Source organism: Condylura cristata, unplaced genomic scaffold (assembly GCF_000260355.1).
Source record: "Condylura cristata isolate star-nosed mole 26May11 unplaced genomic scaffold, ConCri1.0 scaffold00002, whole genome shotgun sequence".
NCBI classification, from domain to species: Eukaryota; Metazoa; Chordata; class Mammalia; order Eulipotyphla; family Talpidae; genus Condylura; species Condylura cristata.
Genome location: NW_004567103.1, coordinates 24,299,640 through 24,321,933, shown reverse-complemented (window position 1 = coordinate 24,321,933; position 22,294 = coordinate 24,299,640). Strand labels below are relative to the sequence as shown.

The window sequence follows — 22,294 nt, the reverse complement described above, 5'->3', positions numbered from 1 at the left end:
ATATAAATAGGTATAGCTCATTCTTTTATGATTAGTATTTAATAGGACAGATTTATCACAGTTTAATTATTCAGGAAAGGCATTTTATGGATGATAAATCAGGTATAGAAAGATTTAATAACATGTTTATTGTCAAATAATAGGTGACATATTTTGACATAAAATTTATGCCTTTCAGAATATACTCATTCTGTTTCTGAAAAATACCATTCTAATTGATCAGGTTGGTACAATCAGATATATGGCACCAGAAGTTCTAGAAGGAGCAGTGAACCTGAGGGACTGTGAATCAGCTTTGAAACAAGTAGACATGTATGCACTTGGACTGATCTATTGGGAGATATTTATGAGATGTACAGATCTCTTCCCAGGTAAGAGAGCTGCTGTCAAAAGTGATCATGTTTTGAAATGAAACAGTTATATCTCTATCTGAATTAATTGTCACCTTTCATGTATTTTTACTGTCATTTTAACCTTTAGTTCAATGCCATCTAGTGTTCAGAAATGTTATTTGTAGGAGTATGTGAATTTTAAAAATCTTTAAAAGAACTTTGTTTGTATGTGAGTACAGTTCAATTTAATTACTGTTCATAATTGCTTACCTGACAATGTTAGATCAGTTTCTGCTTTAGGAGTCATCATTTTCCTTAAGCAGTATTTGAGCATTTGACAGGTTACACTGATAACAGTGTCTCCTGAATTGTCCCAATAAGGAATAGGAGGCAAGTACCCTTTCTACCCTTCCCTCTCCCCAACTTTATTTTTTATTTTCCCTTGTCTTCTTTTAATGAGATAACTCTCATCTTAATGTTAATACTTGAGGGTTACTTGAAATAGTCAAGTGAGTTTGTAAGTTTTTTCCTTTTTTGTGTTAGGGTTATATCACTGTTGTTATTGTCATATGAACACTTAGACTACCAACAAGTCTGTGCATTGCATTTTTCTAGAGGTCTACAAAATAATTTGTTAGATATGGTTTCTCTTAATAATACCATTAAAACACACACACACAAAAGAAAAACAGCAGTTGAAACTGCATTGAATCAATTTATGAAATGGAATTATTCAGCAACACCAGTAATGGGGTTAAACGTTTTTCTTTAAAAACATCAAGATTTTAAAAACAGTGTAAAATTCCAAAATATATTGAACTGAATTTATGATATATTTTCCAAATAACTGGAGGCATAATTATTCAACACAGTACAAACACTCCACTGAATGTTCTTCTGGAAATAATAGCAGTTGAAGTAGTATCACAGTATTTAATGATAACTTTGGAACTTTTGATTTCTATTATTAGAACTCTGACCCCCAATTTTTAAGTATATCCTAACCCAGAATTTTTGTCTTAGAAGTTGGCTGGCTAAAATGATTCTTATATCAGCACCAGTACATTGTCATTAGCAACAATTTTTGAAAAACTATTGCATTCAAAGAGTAGCTTACTTTTGATCTTATAAATAGTAAAGAGCAGTATCAGATGTTTGAAAAAGGAAAGGCAAATCTTGTTTGCAGAAGCTTATTTTAGCAGATGTGTAGGATGAATTAAAATAGAGCTAGCAGAGTTTTATTTTTAAAAAAAGAAACATGGTGTTAATATTTAGTGGATACAGAATTTGAGTTTGGGAAAATGGAAGGAGCTCTGAAGATGGATGTGGTGATGGTTGTACCACGTTGTGAATGTACTTAATGCCACAGGACTAGACACTTAAAATTGGTTAAAATGGTAAATTTTATATTATGTATATTTAGCCACAATAAAAATGAAATTGGTTGCACTAGATACCCATTACCTTTGTTATAGAAATGGACAAGAAGAGGCACATAGAAGAGAAAATAAAAAATATCTGTGGTTTTGATCAGCTTTGGAAGAAACTCAGAGATCTGAATAACAGTGAGGATAGAAGCCAGGAACTTAGGAAAAAATAATGGTTAACATTAGAAAGATGAGTTAATTATGGAAACTTGTCTGTCATGCATTGATAGGCAACTAAAGGTATGTATTTCTTAAAAGAATTTATTTCTCAGTAGAAGAACTGGGGTGTAGGCCAGAGTACAGGGTTGTGAGAAGATTTACCAGAGACAGAGTGGTGAGCAGAACAGATGGATCTATAGAAATACACTGCTGAGGGAGCAGTGGGCAAGACAGGAGAGGTCTACTGTACCATATGGGTCACCTCCCTGGCTGGGGATCACACTCAGGCCATAGGGGTGGTAATGTTGAGACTTAACCCCTAGGTTAAGGGAGGTTCTAAAAAGTAAGATTTAAAGCAACAGATATAACTGAAAAGTTAAGATTAAAAAGTACTGAAGAATGATTTTTGAGTTTGAATAGAAGGTTATTGATATTCTTAGAGGTAATTTCTGTGGAAAAGAGAAGATAGAAATGTTATAGAGCACAAAGGGAAAAGTATTGAGAAAACAGAAGGCACAAGATACCTTAAATTTTTATTATTTTATTTTATTTTAGATTTATTTATGCATACAGAACTGACGTGCAGGCCAGGGATGCAGGGGTGGTGAGAGGGTTCACCAGACACAGCAGTGGGGAGCAGAACAGGCAGATAGATGAAGTACACTGCTGAGGGGAGCAGGGAGCAAGACAGGAGAGGTCTGCTGTGCCATGTGGGTCACCTCCAGGGCCCAGGATTGAACTGGCACTGAAACAGCTGCAGCCAGCTTACAGAGCTGTGTCCTAACCCATTGTACCACCAGGGAAGGCCCACCTTAAAACTTTTAACAGGAAATGGGATGGAAGTTAAAGGAAAAGATCCCATGAATGTTTCAATAAGACTACAGAATAGCATATCAGAATGATAAAATTTTAAAATATTTTTAAATGTCTGGATATGCCTCCAATGGAAACACCATGTAATAAAGCTTTCCTCACTATAAAATAAATAAGTAAATAACAAATTACATCAAAATCGAAGAATGAAATAATTCAAAGTTTATCTAAAGTAGAGAAAAGGAAAGGATAGAAAAGAAAAAGTCAAGAAGTAGTAAAACAAGTGTAATTTAAGAATGAGATTAAAAATTATGCTAGAGGCCCTCCCTGGTGGCGTAGCGGGTTAAAGCACAGCACTGAGAATCTAAAGCCGCTTCCGCATGAGTTCGATTCCCGCCTGCCCCGGAGGTGACCACATGGCGTGGCAGACCTCTCCTGACCCGCCCGCTGCTCCCCTCAGCAGTGTACTTCACAGATCTGCCTGTTCTGTTTCCCACTCTGTCTCTGGTGAAGCCTCTCGCCGCCCCTGAGCCTCTGGCCTGTACCCCAGTTCTATATGCACAAATAAATAAATCTTTAAAAAAAAAATTATGCTAGAGACATAATTAATAGGTAGTAGAAACAGGGTTGGTATCCGATATGCTGAGATATGTGATCTCTTTTGGACAGGTTGAAAAAACAAATGGGGTTGCAGAATTTACTTTGAGTAATCCAGTAATTACCAAGTTTTAAGTAAAGTCAGAAAAATAAATATCTTCATGTCATTAGCTTTCATCTTTCTATTCCTAGTTACCTAATACTGTTAGCTCTAAACAACTATTTGTTGAAAATTAGAACCATGAAGATTTAGTGAGACTTGATAGTTCTTAATATCATTTCTCTTATAATAATGTAACAGTTTCATTTAGTAAGTTTTCAAATTATGTTTGGGATCAGATTAAAATGAATAAGTACAATTTTAAATTATTTCGTGAAACCATCATTTGAAGAAATAATACTACATTGCACATGGAAGCTATGTATGTGGGTTATGTATATGTCTCAGAGAGACTGATAAGATATACTAGTAAATATTTTACAGTTCACAGGTGGTGTCGGTTGAAGTTTTATTATATCAGGTTTTATAGAAGAAGGTGATACATTAACTGGCATGATTAAAATCCTTTAGTTTTGTCCTCAAGTTCCATGTTGATGGTTATTGATCAAAAATAAGTGTCTGCTTAAATGTTTAGAGTATATAAAAATATCACTTGTAATTACAGATTGTGCAAAAACATTGGGCTATATAGATTAAAGGATTAATCTTTGTAAATCTGTTTGAATATTGGTGGAAAGCAGGTGATTATCATCTTTTCTGAATTTTTAAATTGATATGCAAAGCTTAAATGATATGGTTTGTAATGTATTTTTCATTTGGGTCTTTACAACTTACACTATTTTCACTTGAATGAGAAGAGGAAGGCAGATCTTCCCTCTTTGCTGACAGGAAATTGAAATACAGAATGACTTTTCCAAAGTAGAGATGAAGCCACAAATAGAACTTACATGTAGAACCCTCCATTTTGTTCTTCCTTCTAAGTTATCCTGTCTTTAGTGAGGTGAGGGGAAGAGCAAGGGTACAGGGAAGTTCTCCTTTATTCTTTGCCAAGACTTTTACTAAACCAGTAGTTTCCTAAGTGCTGGTTTCAGAATTTCACTGTATGATTCAATATATTTAATAATTTTAAATTTGATCACACTTTGTAAAAATTATAAGCTTCTTATCATGAGCAGCATACTGATGATGAATAGGTCTATTGAGAAGGGTAGAACTGTTAATGATATTTAAAAATTATTGAACTAGATACTGCTTGTTAAGAGGAATTTTTTTTAAATTAGTGTATTGATTTTTTTTGTCAGGTGGCCATTATCATAGTACTTTTTGACATTTGATACATTCTGGCTAGACTGTAATAAGGCCAATGTCATAATGAAACATGATGACTTTACATCTACTTATATTTCCTTCTGTAGACATGTTCTTTCCTGTAGTTCCTCCTCATACCCAACACCTCTACCCCTGTATGGGATCCAACTTCAGGTATATTGTCAAGTATCTAGTACAATTTCTATAACAATAACACCCTCCCATTTTATTTAATATTACTATAAATCTTTTAAAAACAGCTGTAAGTCATTGAAAAAAATCATTTATCAACAAACATTCATTCACCAGAGATTGTTCTAAATAAAGCATTTATTTTAACAATACATTGAGCCCACAAGAGATTCTCCTTAGGATTTCCAAATATGCCTGCAAGGGTTTGGGGAAAAGATCATCGTATAATTTCTTTACTTACTTGGCAACAGAAATGGTTCTGCTATTCTATTATTTTATGATAATTGGAAATTTTACTTACTTTTCAAAAAAAAAAAAAATACAGGTGAATCTGTACCAGAATACCAGATGGCTTTTCAGACAGAAGTTGGAAACCATCCCACTTTTGAAGATATGCAGGTTCTGGTGTCTAGGGAAAAACAGAGACCCAAGTTCCCAGAAGCTTGGAAAGAAAATAGCCTGGTAAGAAAAAACTAAATTATTCAAAAGATGGTTTACAGCTGAATATGTTTTAATGTCATATAAAGCAAAAATAGACAGGTAGTGGTTCTTAGAATTCTCTAATGCCAGAGGTCCTACATACTTGATTTTTATGATGTTATAAATTTAAAAATATTTCAATATAAAAAGCATCATTTTCCTGTCCAGTTTCACTTTTTTTCTAAATGTAAAATATGGCGTAGAGAGACCAATTGATGTATCTGGTGTTTGCCAGATTGAATAACAGCTGGAATAATTAGCATGTTAATATTTTAAGATTGAAATTTTGTCATGAGAATGATACAAAAAAATGTCAGTTAAGAGGAATTTTAAGAGGCCTAGGTTTACAGATACCATGGCTAATAGAATTTGAAGCTAGACCTAAAAGATACTGAGGTACAGCCTCTGAATTCTGCTAATTAAAATCAGATTTACAAAATGAAATGTCTTCATAGAAATGCCATTTGAGTAAATTGTTACAACACTGAAAACATCTTACAGATATGTTTACTCTCCCTCTCTCTGGATCACCTTATTATCCATTATCATTTCTGAAATTTATTTTTTATTTATTAACAGTTTTTCACCTCAGTACCTAAAGACCTTTCTCTCCAGTTAGCTTATATTTAATTGTATGATATGATATATACTACATATCTTACACACTACACTGCATTTCTTTTTTGAACAGTCTTCAAAAATAACTCCCATTAAGTGTTCTGAAGAGTTGGTGTTTGTTTCTGATTTTCTCTTCTAGAAGTTATTATGACTTTAAGTGCTGTGTCTTTTCTTATTTCTTAAGTTATCTCTCACTTTCCTAGTTTTTTCATGTTATGTCTATTACTACTGTTTTGTCTACAGATTAAGCTAGACTTTTAAATAAAATAAAAACATTATACATAATTTTGATGGTGTAAATATCCACAGTACAGGTATATATCCAACCAGGTATATTGATCTTGAGCTCAGAAAAGGAAGTGAAAATCCTAAATTAGTTAATAAACTTTAAGCAGCTGCTACAGTTAGAGCAATAATAATTCAAAAGTTACCGTTCAGTGGATTGATTCTCTTTGATTTTTTGGTCATCTTTTTTCTGAGTTATAAGAAACAAGATACTTAAAAAATCTCATGGAAATCTCATGATTAACTTGTAAATAAATCTCTGATTTATGTGTAAATAATTTTTTTATAAAATTACTCTTTTAAAATTACTTAAGAGTATGTGTATATGGGTAGTAAATGTTATGAAACCTTGTACTTTCAAAGATGATTCTATCTTATTCAGATACTTGCATAATACAATCATTTGACTGGGTAGTGGTTCAATATCAGAATTATTTTACTCACTATATTGAAACCAGTACTTTATTGTCCCCTGGCATCTTAATGAGTTAATAAGAATTTCAATTTCAACAGTTTCACCCTATTGATACTGCAGTTTTTCTTTTTTTAAAGTCTCTTGCTTTCCTTTTCTCTACAAGCCTTTTACTTTACCATTGGATTTGTGAAATTTCATCTGGTAGGTGTAGGGCTTCTCACACATTTTGTTTTGCACTGGACAGGATTTTAGTTTGAAAATTCAGCAGTTCCTTCAATTCAAAGGGATTTTCTTATATTATTAAAATAAGGTATTTCGTCTCTTCCATTTTATCCTTTGGGAATTCCTAGTGGACAAGTATTTGACTACCTGACCTTCTTTTTTTCTTCTTATATTTCCACATTTTTTTGATGTACATTGTTCAAGATTTACTTGACTTTACCTTTCAAATGACTCATTTATTTTTCACCTTTACCATTCTAGTTACCTGCTCATTAAATTTTTACTTTGCATAGTAACTTATATGACTGTAATTTCTAAAAATTCTTACTGTTTACTTTCCCATACCAATCTGTTCTTACTTAAAGACTGTAATAGGAATTTAATTACCTGTGATGATGTTAATAGATTTATAATACTGCACAGATAATTTTCTTGATTATAGTTAAAGAATAGGTATGAAAAAGTATTCATTAGGCTATTTAATTTTACAATATATTTTCACATTTTCATTTTAAGTTGTCATGTGGGATTATTTTCATTTTGACACATAAGGGGTAATAGCATGTAAGAGAGAAGCTCGAGAGATGTTATGTGTTTCCATACAGATTGAGATTGAGTATTTCTTTCATTGGTCGTCATTGGCAGATTACCTTCAAGGAAGGCTTCTGCTTGAAATGAGGTTGAAATCATCAGTTAGTAGGCAATTGAAGACTTGTTGCCAACCTCGTATACCCAGTTTGCCTCCAACCTGTGCAGGTCTTTAAAAGGTCCCTAACAGTAGGTGAGAGGCTGAACCCTTTGAAAGTTTCGTTAGATGTGCCAGCCTCACTGAACAGCATCCTCTAAAGAAAAATCTTTTCGTGAAATTTTACTTAATCAAATATAATTTCATCTTCCTTAACTTGGAAATAGGACTCATTTTCAAGTATCTCTGGCACTACTACCATTATGGAATATGCATCATATGCATATTTACTTGAAAATGTTTTACTCCCAGTTTAGACTAGGTTACTCAGCAAAAGATAAATAATACTTGGTTCATTTCCAATAAGTCCATTTAAATCTAATGCACTACAGTTAATAAACTGCTTCTCTGCAGTGACACTCCAGTACTAATGTTAGGTAGCAAGTCCATGTTTTGTAAAGGGAGAAAAATAGCCACTCTCTGAGAGAAGACTTTTTTTGCTTTAGAGTTACACTAAAATTAAAAAAAAAATTGTAACAAAATTCAAGATCTTTCAAATCCAAATGAATGTAAAAATTTGTTTTAAAAGCTGCCAAGGATAACAACATAGATCAGTCAAGAAATGGGGAAAGAATAATTGCCCAATAAAAATAGAAGTATAGAAAATTGTCTAAGGGAGATACATGAAAATATTAACCATAACTATTTCTAAATATCAGATTCATGAACAACTTTTCCCCCTATATTTTCAGATTTTTGCAGTAAAAATACACTGTTCACAACATTGCACATACAGTTTTAGTCTAAGGCTGTTACTTTGTATTAAAATAGTTGAAGACAGTAAAACAAAATTATAGGTTTATTTTGAATTTTTTCTCCTATATAAAACATTCAGCATCCCTTAAAGAAAAAAGTCTGTAATATAATTTGTTCAACAGTTTTATCTTAATGTATTATCATGCCATATATGCAACTATTGCTCGTTTTGTTTTCCTCTAGTCTTTTTTCCTTCACCCAGTAAATCTAGTCTTACAAAAATGTTCTGTGTATTTTAGAACTACCTATTTCTTGTTTACATATTTACTTTAGCTTTCATATTTTCTCTTCCTGATAAAATCTGCATATTTTTGCTGTGATCTAGAATTTAACACCTTACATATTTTTTCCCTTACACAACCTACATTAAGAAATATAAGTTCACAAAGGGCCTGTGGCACAGGGATTATGTCTCAGCAATATGAAGCTATCAGAAGCCACTGCTGCATGAGTGGACCCCTGACAGGGAGGGAACCCACATGGGGCAGCATACCTCTCCTATCTCACTCACTGCTCCTCTCAGCAGTGCATTTCAGTCCATCTGTCTGTTCTGCTCCCCAATCTTTCTCTGGTGAATAATTTCACAAATACAAGAAATACACGTTCACATCATGACATAGTATCCTGGCATAATAATTAATGTTGCTACCTTCTTTACACCCTGATCTGGTCTGATCTGAACTGGTCTGTAGTGCTCTCCTCTTTTCCTTTCCCTCCCCTCACCCTTTCCCCTTCCTCCCACTCTCCTCATTCTTTTTGACTCCTCTCCTCCCGACTCCCCTCTCCTCTCCTCTTGGGAGAGAATATAGAATAGATGTTTGTTTTAAATGCTGGCACCAACCCACTAAGCTGATTTCAGAACCCATGTGTGAGCTTCAACCTGTATTTTCGTATCATTGGATAAGAAAGATTTTTTTAAATGTCTCTTTTCTATATTTTTTCCTGCTTGTTTTTCTTTATCAGTGTTTATAATGATACCTCCTTTTCTTCATTTACCCAAATGTTAGCCATCTTTATTTATATATTTCTGGAGTTAGAATCTCTTCTTAAAGTACTCATCTGATTTTTGCCTGGATATTTATATTGTCTTTGTTCTTGTTCCCTTTAAAAAATGTTAATGTTTAAAGAAAGAGATATAACTGAGATGTAACAAACTGTACATATTAAAGGTGTACAGTTTGACAAGTTTTAACATATATGTATACACACACACATACATGCATAAAACCACCCCACAATTGTGATTGTGTACACATCACTGACCCCCAAGTGTTCTCTTGTGCCCCCTGGTATTCCCAGTTGCCTCTCTCCATTCTCCGTGAATCCCCAGACAGATCTACTTTCTGTCATTAGAGATTAATTTATGCTGTCTAGAACTTTATGTAAATGGAATTATATAGTATATCCTGTTTTTGTCTGGCTTCATAGATAGCATAATTACTTTGATATTCATCAAAAATATTTTTATTGCCGAGTAGTAGTCTATTGAATGAATATACAGCAATTAAAAAATTATTCGTTATTGAAATACCATTTTTTGTGGTTTACATCTGTGCTAGTATTTTGGCAGTATAGAATTTCCCCCTCAGGTGTAGTCACCATAACAGTCTCACCACTGAAGCACCCATTGCCCTCCATTACAGTCCACCTTGCGCTCCCACCCTTCCCTTCCCGTCTCTCTCCTTCTTATTCCTGCTCTGGGAGCCAAATACCAGCTTTCTAGAGTTGGTTGAAAGCTTGTCTTTTTCTGACCCTTTGGTTTTTCTATATTCAACATATAAGTGACATCATCAGTATTTGTCTTTCTCCTTCTGGCTTATTTTAATTAGTATAATCCCTTCCAGCTCTACCCATGTTGCTGTAAGTGGTATGATTTTTATCTTTTTTGCTCTCTGAGTAGTATCCCATGGTATAGATATGCCACATAGAATTGCAGGTTTCCTTTCAAGTTAAGGTTTTGTAGTTTTGGGTAAAATACCTGGGAGTGGAGTTGTTGAAGTAGTACTTTTAGATCAAAGGGTATATTCATTTAAGTTTGTTACTGACAGATTACCCTTCAAACCAGTGGCACTCCAACAATGTAAGGGCCTGCTTTTCTATCATTGACATTTGGTGTTATAAAATTTTGTTTATTTTTGTTAATGTAATAGGTAAAGTGCATCTTGCTTTAATTTACAATGAATAAGTATAGAGCCCATACTTGAAGTCAGGCTCTGACCTGAGCTAATGGTCTTAACTATAAAGCTGGAACGAATTCAAACTCCTACACTGTACTGTTTCAGCATAGTTAATAACACTAAGCATATTTGCATATTTTAAGGCATTTGCATTTACCATTTAGGTACCCTTTTTTGATATTCCTGTTATAAAATTACTGTCATTTTTAAGATGTTTTGTTACTGATAGCACCTTAGAAATACTGAAATCAGCTAAAGACCACAAGAGATGCCAAAGTAGTAGATGAAAATATGTGAATACGGAATAGGATATTTTCGGAGCTTTGAGTTCTCCACAAAACAATAAGTGAAATTATTAGGAAAAAAACCAGATTGAGTGTAAAAGGGAAAAATAGAACTTTACAGTGGAGAAGCCTGGCATGTACCAACTCAATCATATAATCGTTGATTTCACTAGAAATTGGCCATAACAAAAATGTATGTCACATAATAAGTGTAGTACCAAAGAAGCAAACCTTGAATCTAATAATGAAGAGACATCATACAAATTGAGAAACATTCTAAAAAGTAGCTGACCTGCCTATACCCTTCAGCATGTCAAGGTCAGGGAAAGTAAGTTTGATTTTGTTTCAAAAGAAAAAAAAAATATTGTGTTATAACTTGGGACTAATTCACTTTGTCAAACTGTTACAAAAATCTACTGCAGTAAATATATGACTAGTTTTCAAAGTTGTATTTATTATAAAAAGTTACCACTGATTTCTGAATTTCCTCTGTTACCTTCAAGTCCAAGTCAGTTTTAAACCCATAATATACTGTCTTATTACGCACAGATTTTATGTTTGGAATTTGCTTGCTAAAATTTATTCCTAATCTCAAAATCAGTACTCAAAACATTTTCTGTCTCTCGTGGCTGTATACAGAGCAGGAACATGGGGCGTCTCCAGACGCACATGGTCCTCGTTGAGGCCGAGCTGGGCTCCTGCCTTCTTGCTTCACCTCTTACACTGTAAACAGGTGTTCCAGTTGCCGTTTATTTAATGTCTTATTACTCACAGTTTTGCTCTTTTTGTTGGAGATTTCAGTTGAGGGTGACATCCAAGGGTAGTTCTGAAGTTTTCTCTAATATTCCTATGCACAGGCGCCTGGGACACGCCTTATAGAAAAGGAAGTTATGTGCTAAATTAGCTTTTTTCCGGCATGCAAAAAAGAGTTAGTGGCTGTGAGTATAGTGTTGCTAAGTTGAAAATATATTTTTGAAAGTACAAATAAAATAAAATTATGTATTGATCAGTTGACAAAAAAATGTCATGGCCAAAGACTCACAGAACCTAGCCCTGTATTTTCCCTAGGAGTGTGGTTCAGTGTTCACTAAGTTAGTATTTACAGCAATTTCAGTGAATACAAGAATCAACTGTACTTCTAATAGAAATGTCAGACTTCTACTTCAGAGAGATATTTGTCCTCAAACTCCTGAGGACCAATAGCTATTTCTCCCATATTTTGAGAAATGACTATTATTTAATTAAATGAGCCCAGGTCAACTAATATCTATATCTCTTGCTTGAATTTTATTTCATTTTTATAAAAGATTTATTTGCATTTATGCATATAAGAACTAAGGTGTAGTCCAGAGGTGTGGGGTAAGAGGATTCACCAAAGACAGAGTAGGGGATAGAACAGGCGAATCTACTGAAATACACTGCTGAGGGGAGCAGTGATTAAGATAGGAGAGATCTGCTGTGACATGTGGGTCAGGTCCCTGGCCAGGGATCAAACTCACGCTACAGTGACTGCTAGTGATAGCTTCATAGTGCTGAGACTTTAACTCCTGTTAAAGTTACTACCAGTGTGGTCCCTGTTGCTTGAATTTTAAATTTTTCTCAATAGTTAGAGCCTGGAATATATTAAAAATTTAATGGAAAGTCCCTTTCAAAGATATACTCTGTTCTGTGTTATAGTCAGAATTGGGGAACCAGCAGTGCTTCCTGCACTGAGGCAGGCAGCTCAGAAGAACCAACAGAGCAAAGATAATGCAAAGGATAGGCCATGGAGCAAGATGTAGTGAGTGTATGTCCTGATTTCCTACAGGTCCAAGGTTCAGATTGGCCTATCACAGAACACAAATTATTATGAAGCATTAAAAATGTTGCCAAGATTGTTAACAAGGACTTTATGCTAAAATAGACTTACCAGAAAAAAGGGCAGATTTCTGTAATGCATATACTTACACTAAAAAATGATTTGTTAATTATGTGAAATTCAAATTAACTGGTATCCTATATTTTTATTTGCTAAATCTAGCCACTCTAACCTTACTTTCTTAAAAGTAAGTGTTTTAAAGGCATAAGAAGTGTCAATGTCAGAGCAAGTGTAAAGCTTGAAACTTAATAAAAATCATTCCAAAAAAAAAACTATAGGGATTTTGGATGACAGTCCATGAAAGTGCACAAAATTTGTTTTTTTAAAGGGAGTTTAAATCAACCTTCTCCAAAAGGGAAACTTGTTCATTGCTGATCTCTGATAATGAGATTCCTTTTCATTCTACTGTTGAAGTAGTAGTTTAAAAAAGAAGAAAATGCCAAGCCTTTAAGTTTTATAGTTGGAATGAAGCATTCACTAGTAGGAATAAGGAACAAACTCACCTAGAGATTAAAGATAGCCTGGTGCCAAAATTCCATCAAGCTCAAAACTTGGTTTTAGTGGAATTAGTGGCTATTGATTATGTAACCTCTATAACTCAACAAGGACACAAGTCTGTGGCCTTTATTAAATCTATGTGACATGTTACAGCTGCTTTGCAACATATGTGATAGTTGTCCAAAGAATTAAAACTTGCTTGCCTCCCTGCTTCTCACCTTTTATAGCTGTCTGTCATCTATAGTGTTTTATTGTGACTGTAAAATATTGGTTAAGGAACATTGATTTTTACTTAGTTCATGTTACTAAAAAATAGTCTTTTTTAAATAATTTTACTGTATTACATCTACTGTATTACAGGCAGTGAGGTCGCTCAAGGAGACAATCGAAGACTGTTGGGACCAGGATGCAGAGGCTCGGCTTACTGCACAGTGTGCTGAGGAGCGGATGGCTGAACTAATGTTGATCTGGGAAAGAAACAAATCTGTGAGCCCAACAGTCAATCCAATGTCTACTGCTATGCAGAATGAGCGGTAAGAACTGAGGGGTGTAGCGTCCATCAGTCAGTATTGAAAACGGAGACCAAGCAGAGAACAGGAAAGAAATGCAAATGAACCAGTCAAATAGTGCAGCAGTTATACCATGCAGTCGAACGTTATAAACTTTTTAAATCTTTCCATTCTTTACTGAAGATTTTTGTTTGGTGTAAGTATAAGATGGAATCTATTTTCTAACTGAGGATACAGTAGAAGGGATTATTCTTAGTCTTTCTCCATTAATGCTCCAACTCCCCATTAATAAAGATAAAACATCTTCATGGTTCCAGAAGTTCATAAGGAGATATATATGTATAGATCTACCTGTTGATCTATCTATCTAATTAGATAGTCTTGTTTATCCTTTATTCTTCCACATGCCTTTTGGACTTTTTTTTTTTTTTAAGATATATTTATTTATGCATACAGAGCTGGGGTACAGGCCAGAGGTGCTGGGGCAGTGAGAGGATTCACCACAGACAGAGTGGGGAGCAGAACAGAAAGACCAATGAAGTACACTGCTGAGAGGAGCAGTGGGCAGGTCAGGAGAGGTCTGCATCGCCATGTGGATCACCTCCACCTCTGGGGCAGGTGGGGATGGAACTTACGCTGAAGTGGATTTAGTTTCTTAGGGCTATTCTTTAACCCACTGCACCACCAGAGAGCACCCTGTTGTTATTGTTTTATAAAGGGAATGTAATGGTAAACTTGTTCATGTCTAGAGGCTAAGGTTTCCAGGTTTCCTATCCAGTCCCATTTATAGAATGTACTACTACTGCTTTTACACAAAGCATACACAAAATTCATAAGGTCTTTCTATTTTACCATGGACATTACTTTATAAGACATTTATTTATTAGAACTATAATTTTGGGTTCTAAATAAAGTGCTATTTTTTTTAAAAAATCATAAAACTTGGAACTTTCAGACTGTATCATCTGTTTTTCTTAGTTCCATGTTTGGCAGAAAAAAGTCATCCCACAAATTTGTCACTTTATCTAATACTTGTTAAAATTTTTCCAAGAAGTATCCAGGAAAGAATTACCAAAAAAAAAAAATTGAGATAAAAATACACTTAATTTTTGAATAATTTTCTTTGCTACTTTCTGTTACCCTAATTTTTTTTTTTAAAGATTTATTTATTTGTTCATAGAGAACTGGGGTACAGGCTAGAGGCTCAGGGGCGGTGAGAGGCTTCATCAGAGACAGAGTGGGGAGCAGAACAGGCAGATCAACGAACTGCTGAGGGGAGCAGCGGGCGGGTCAGGAGAGGTCTGCCACGCCATGTGGTCACTTCCGGGGCAGGCGGGAATCGAACTCATGCGGAAGCGGCTTTAGATTCTCAGTGCTGTGCTTTAACCCGCTGCGCCACCAGGGAGGGCCTGTTACCCTAATTTCTAACAAAATTTACATTATAAGCCATGAGTCAGAACTTGAGTTTATACCTATTGTGTGTAGGTTGAATTAGTTTTTACATCTAAACCTTTGTTCCCTATATATCAACAAGTCCAAGAAGGTAGAGACTAACAAGTCTAAATATAATTTTCACTTTACACATACCTGAAAACAGTCTTCTGCTTCCATTTCCCAGTGTGCTCCAAGAGCCAGTAACTTTTATTTTAAGTGATTTCAAATGTTTTCCCTTGCTCAACCTTTTTTTTTTTTTTCTTGCCTTTTCTAACATTCAGCTCTATCCCCTTCTTGTTTCTCCTCATGTTTAGTCTTTGCTAAATGGTTTACCTGAACCATACATAATTCATCCCAACCACCTTTCACAGGATGGATGACTCTTACCCTCCATGCCTGCTTAGCTTCCTTTTAATTCACTTAACTCTCTTTTCTTCATCCTCTCCCTCACAACTTCTTCAATCTTTTTTGTAATAGCACTTCGCTCCTTTGACTCCTGCTTTTCTCCTAAAACATTGTATCTATTAATGTTGTCGTTTAGTTACCCCTGGCTTTTATTTTAACCTGATTTTAAATAAAATAAATATATTATGATGTGATGGACAAGAATCATCACTCTCAAAGTGTGAAGGTAGATCTAAAGAACTCTTGGTAACTGGAAAGCAATTTTGAATCTTTGATCCTTTATCTGCCTTGTCACTTTCATTTCCCTCTACCCCAGGAAGATAAATCCCATTGATAGACTGTGCTTTTTAGTGGAAGCGCTTTGGAACAACATAAAAGCTTATATTCTTTTTACCATTTAGCCTTTGGAACTTAACTGATAATAGTAAGTTACTGAACTTTGTTCAGTAGCCTCTAAGTATCTAGAATTAATAGAGTGCATAAGAAAGGCACACCCCATTCCTCCTGTCATAAAACTTGTGTTTGGCCTTGCAAGTAAACTGTTTAAAGATAGACTTGGTAATGTTAAAAAAAATTGTAGAGATTTTTCAACTAACTCATGTGAACCAAAATAATGGACATCTACAAAAGTCATATTTACATCAGAGTAGCCTTAAATATCTAAATTTCAATAGACTTAAATTATTATTTGAGTTACTGATGCTGAATATTGGGTTAAAGTATTTAAATAAACTCTAGAATAATGTGAGTTAGGAATAAAATAAAAAGTAGTTCATACATTAAAATCAGAGGTGTTAAACCAGGAGAGTCAGTTTGTCATAAATGTACTTTCTCAATGTGACACTTCTTTTCTTTCTTTAAAGAAACCTATCACACAATAGGCGTGTGCCAAAGATTGGCCCGTATCCAGATTATTCGTCTTCCTCATACATTGAAGACTCTCTCCATCACACTGACAGCATTGTGAAGAATATTTCCTCTGAACATTCAATGTCCAGCACACCTTTGACTATAGGGGAAAAGAACCGAAACTCAATTAACTATGAGCGTCAGCAAGCACAAGCTCGAATCCCTAGCCCCGAAACCAGTGTCACCAGCCTGTCAACCAACACAACCACCACAAACACCACTGGCCTCACTCCTAGCACTGGCATGACCACTATATCTGAAATGCCATATCCAGATGAAACAAATCTGCATGCCACAAATGTTTCACAGTCAATGGGGCCAACCCCTGTCTGCTTACAGCTGACAGAAGAAGACTTGGAGACGAATAAGCTGGACCCGAAAGAAGTTGATAAGAACCTTAAGGAAAGTTCTGATGAGAATCTCATGGAACATTCTCTCAAGCAGTTCAGTGGGCCAGACCCACTGAGCAGTACCAGTTCTAGCTTACTTTACCCACTCATAAAGCTTGCAGTAGAAGTGACTGGGCAGCAGGACTTCACACATGCTGCAAATGGCCAAGCATGTTTAATTCCAGATGTCCCTCCTGCTCAGATCTATCCTCTCCCCAAGCAACAGAACCTCCCCAAGAGACCTACTAGTTTGCCTTTAAACACCAAAAATTCAACAAAGGAACCCCGGCTTAAGTTTGGCAGCAAGCACAAATCAAACCTGAAACAAGTAGAAACTGGAGTTGCCAAGATGAATACAATCAATGCAGCAGAACCTCATGTGGTGACAGTCACCATGAATGGTGTGGCAGGTAGAAACCACAGTGTTAACTCCCTGGCTGCCACTACCCAGTATGCCAATGGGGCAGTACCATCTGGCCAGATAGCCAACACAGTGGTACATAGGGCCCAGGAGATGCTGCAGAATCAATTTATTGGTGAGGACACCCGGCTGAATATTAATTCCAGCCCTGATGAGCATGAACCTTTACTGAGACGAGAACAGCAAGCTGGCCATGATGAAGGTGTTCTGGACCGTCTGGTGGACAGGAGGGAACGGCCACTGGAAGGAGGCCGAACTAATTCCAATAATAACAACAGTAATCCGTGTCCAGAGCAAGATGTTCATGCTACACAGGGCGTTCCAAGCACAGTAACAGATCCAGGACCATCAAAGCCCAGAAGAGCACAGAGGCCTAACTCTCTGGATCTTTCAGCTACAAACATCCTAGACGGCAGCAGTATGCAGTGTAAGTGGAGGGGTCATTTAATCTCTTCTGCTTGTCTCTAGAGACCACTAAAGTGACTACTTAGAATCAGATTATGTTTCAACTAGTAGTTATATATCTTTATCACCTTTGGAAATAAACCATTTGATTGGACCTCAAAATAATTAGACAGCTATAAACAAGTAATTTTTTTGTTGTAGATAATTAAAATTCAATGTCTTGATTATTAGAATAATTGTCAATTTAATGTGTGCCTTATGTAACTGCTGGTTTATAATGCAACTCTCATACTTGCTATGAATGATCAAGTAAATACTCACCAATATAAAACCCTAGTAAAATGACACTAGTATAGTGTAGTGCAAATATTAATCTATTATATAAATATATATATACACATATTTAGATTTTATCAGCTAACCTTATTTTCAGATTTATTCAAAGTTCATTATTTTCTGATCTATTCAAAGTTCAGAGAAAATTCAGAAAAGTCACTATGAAGAAACTGTGACTACTTTTTAGTATCATCTTTTTCAAGTTATGTCTTCTATAACATTGTGCCATGGGCCCTATGTCAACTTAAACAAATAGGATGACACTTGATTTGTAGCCCTAAACAGGTATAACATAAGAAAGGAGAACTCACAAAATCTTTACTTTTTGTATTTGATCTACATTTTCTCCCTTGTTGTGTAGAATAATTCAGCCAGTTATAAAAACACTGGGCTTTAATAATCTCACCAATAAGTTGTTTCAATTCTTAGTAAAATACTGCTTGACATCATGAATTTCAAAGAATATCCATTAGCACCTTCTGCAGACATTGGTTTGATCTGTTCTCAAGTTACAACCCTAACTCTTTAGAGTTATTAATATTTAATTGACATATAGTTCTTTTTTTCTGTACTTTTTGTTTTTAGTAGCTGAGTCAACACAAGATGGCAAATCAGGATCTGGTGAAAAGATCAAGAAACGTGTGAAAACTCCCTATTCTCTTAAGCGGTGGCGTCCCTCCACCTGGGTCATCTCCACTGAACCCCTGGACTGTGAGGTCAACAACAATGGCGGTGAGAAGGCCGTTCATTCCAAGTCTAGCACCGCTGTTTACCTTGCGGAAGGCGGCACTGCCACAACCATGGTCTCTAAAGATACAGGGATGAACTGTCTGTGAGATGTTTTCAAGCCTATGGAGTGAAGTTATTTTTTGCATCATTGAAATGTGGAGAAGATATTGAAACAAAACAAACTGCTTTATCTTCCTGTCAGTCTCCCCCTCCACCCCTGCCACAAGGACTTGCTTTAAATAGATTTCAGCTATGCAGAAAAACTTAGCTTATGCTTCCATATTTTTTAATTTTGTTTTTTTAAGTTTTGCACTTTTATTTAGTCTTGCTAAAGTTATATTTGTCTGTGATGACCACAGAATTGTATGTGTGTGTATCAAAAGTGGTCTCAAATATTTTTTTAAAAAAAAAAGCAAAAACAATGGATTGCTGATAATCAGTTTGGACCAGTCTCTAAAGGTCATTAAAACAAATTAAGCAAAAACAAAAGAAGCAAATTAAGACAGGTTTGACTGCAGTGGTGTCTGGTATCCACATTTTATTTCTGGGCACAAGCTAGTTTTATGTTGATATCTTCTTGTACATATTATCTGTTGGACATTCTTTTCTCTTGTGTTTTGATTAAATGTGCAATAGTCTATAGGCCACAATAAGCTTTCTTAGAAGCTCTCTTCCTAACAGCACACATTCTTCCACAATATGAACATTTTTTCTCCCCTGCCCCCCACACTTTTGGCAGGTCAGTTCTGTGACAGTGAATTTTGCACAGGAGAAAACAACTACCTGATTTCTTGCCTTTTCTCTCCTTATGGAGAGTGCAGAAACATTGTCTCAAAGGGCTCTAAAGAAGGAGTTACCAAAACCTAATTTGAAATGCCATTTATTTTGACCTTCCAAATCCGAATTGTTTCCTTCCAGGCATTTTAATAAATATTTGATTCTGGTTTTGGACTTTTATAAGAGAGCATAGAACAAAGTAGAGGAAATCAAATATTAGTCTTATTTTTTTTTCATTTTATTTTATTTTTGTATGTATGTTCATGTTCCATATCCATTTATTTAAAAAGCACATTTTTATCAGAAAACTTACAGAGCTATACTTATAAGGAATTTCTAAGTAGGTAGTTGGTTAACACAATATAGTGTTACAGACCTTTTTTCTCTGAATAGGCCATCTTTGACTCTAATACAGTTTTCAGTTTAAAATAACTTCAGAAGTGATTCATACTTTCAAACCCATAGTATCTTTTTATTCTCTTCCCAAACAAAGCATGGTGACTTTATCTGAAAATGACTCCTCTCCCCATGACCTAAAACACTGTGTGGAAAATTATTCACCTGGCACACCAAAGGAAGGATTGCTACCAAACCCAGCTTTTTTGACTAGACTGAGACTTACCTCTTTTTCCAAAACTCTGTGTTTCTTCCCTAATCCTGTTTCATAGTTTCTCTTTTGTGGGTTGTTCATACAATCTTCACATGGCCTTTGATATGTGAACACTTAGTTTTTCCTTAAGAGCATATAAATTTTAGTGAAAGTTTGTGTTCTGTATCCATCGAATCATTTTTGTTAGTTTCCTTTACTGTTTTAATCATCTCTAAAATAATAATTCATGCCTTTTTTAAAAAAAAATAAAGCACTTTCTGTCAACAAGGAACTTTTTATAAGCACAAGTTATTTTCTGACAATTTGCAAACAGTGATGATCTCATTTATTTTTTTCAGATTCTCAGAGTATTTAGTAGACATTAAGTAAGTTCTAAGAATTCTCTTTGGAGATAGATAGTAAATTAATAAGAAAATACAAATGCCCAAATCCCCTGAACTGCGTTTTTATCTCTCGAACAATATTTACTCACTCATATTTCTCTATCTTTGTAATTTAGTTAACAACAGACTAAATTTCCCAATTTGCCATCTACACTACTTGTGATTTAATTTATATATAAGCCTTTTCTTGTTTGATATCTGCTGTAATCTTATGAGACAGATGTTACACCAACATTTGTTTAGCAGGACTGCTGAACAGAATTTTGAATTCTTACAATTAAGATTATTTTCCTAGTGCCCAGGATTTTCATTGTCTTTTCCCCCTCACCTTTTTTTTCTACTGACTTTTTTTTTTTTTAAAGATTTATTTATTTGTGCATACAGAACTGGGGTACAGGCCAGAGACTCAGGGGTGGCGAAAGACTTCACCAGAGACAGAGCGGGGAGCAGAACAGGTGGATCGACGTAGTACACTGCAGAGGGGAGCAGCGGGCGGGTCAGGAGAGGTCTGCCACACCGTGTGGTCACCTTTGGGGCAGGTGGAAATCGAACTCATATGGAAGTGGTTTCAGCTTCTTAGTGCCGTGCTTTAACCCGCTGCACCACCAGGGAGGGCCAATTGACCCTTAATTTATTTTCAGACATCTGTCATAATATTTTATGTATGTAGCAAATTATTAATTTTCACTTAATTTTCTTGCCTTTAAATGTCTTTCTGGGTATTTTCAAGTATTTGTAAAATATTTAGAGTAAATTCAGTTATAGTTTTTCTCGAATTTGAAGCATTCGAGGATTTGAAGCATTTGTAGATAAACAACCATTTAAGGTCTAACTGATCTTTTCCTGACAGAATAAGAGTTATATTATATTCTGCTTTATTTTTGTTTGGGCCAGTTGATTGTGAATTTCTCAACTTTTTTAAAGTAATAAAACACTTTCAAAAATTAACATACCAATTAAAAGAATTCCTAATCATTTCCTATTTCCTATAGACATGTTTAAAGTAATTTCCTCTCTTCACTTTTTTAGTAGATTCTTGAAAAAGTACACGTAGAAAGAAAATATAAAATCATTTAATAAAATTTCAGCTAAATCAGATTGATTTACTTTAGAGTCTGTAATATACATGCTAACAAAATAACTAAATGAGTTAAATTACTTGCTAAATTTATTCATCTAAACAAATGTTTATTAAAACTAATATTTAACTGCTATCACAAAAATTTGCATGTGGAAAAGCATTTGAATCCTTTGAATAAAGCACCATTTAATAAAAAAAGTCAAAATTCTCTCTAGATAGAATTAAAACTTTTAAAGAGTCATAATAGGTTAAATAATAGTCCCCATAACTGTGCTAGAGCTGTTATTGAAAGAATGTCTTTTTAACTATATATAGATAAAAAGGATTTAATTATAATTCCTAAACAGATGTTCCCCATTTATAAGTTACATAACCAGGAAAGAAAAACCCATTATCATTGTTTAAAGTGAGATAATACTAATTGACCATTTGCTACATATTGCCTACATATTCAGTCTCTTGTTCCTCATAATAACCATATGAATATTATATTAATATTTCTTCTTCACCGATGTGGAAACGAGCTAAGAGCAGCTAAGTAACTTAGCCCAACCCATATATAGTAATAGGCAAAGCTGGGATTTCACACTAAGTTTGTTCCTCCACATCTCTTTCATCTACATCACACTGCCTACACACCTGTATGATGGGATGTGGAATGTACTGGCATTTTGTAAGAATTTATTCATTATACTTCAGCACAATTGTGGTTTCTATATAAACCAACCAGATAGATACC

General features: G+C 34.8%; 1 protein-coding gene across 1 annotated transcript in view; it reads left to right on the top strand.

Annotated features, from left to right (window-relative positions):
* The window catches only part of BMPR2 (bone morphogenetic protein receptor, type II (serine/threonine kinase)), a 121,882-nt gene extending 102,661 nt beyond the window's left edge, over positions 1-19,221 (top strand). Inside the window, exons 9-13 of the mRNA XM_004674380.2 lie at positions 224-371; positions 5,155-5,291; positions 13,528-13,700; positions 16,379-17,661; positions 18,561-19,221. Coding sequence (XP_004674437.1) covers positions 224-371; positions 5,155-5,291; positions 13,528-13,700; positions 16,379-17,661; positions 18,561-18,811 — 1,992 coding nt within the window. The 3' untranslated portion in view covers positions 18,812-19,221. The remainder of the gene's footprint in view (positions 1-223; positions 372-5,154; positions 5,292-13,527; positions 13,701-16,378; positions 17,662-18,560) is intronic.
* The last annotated feature ends 3,073 nt before the right edge of the window (positions 19,222-22,294 follow it).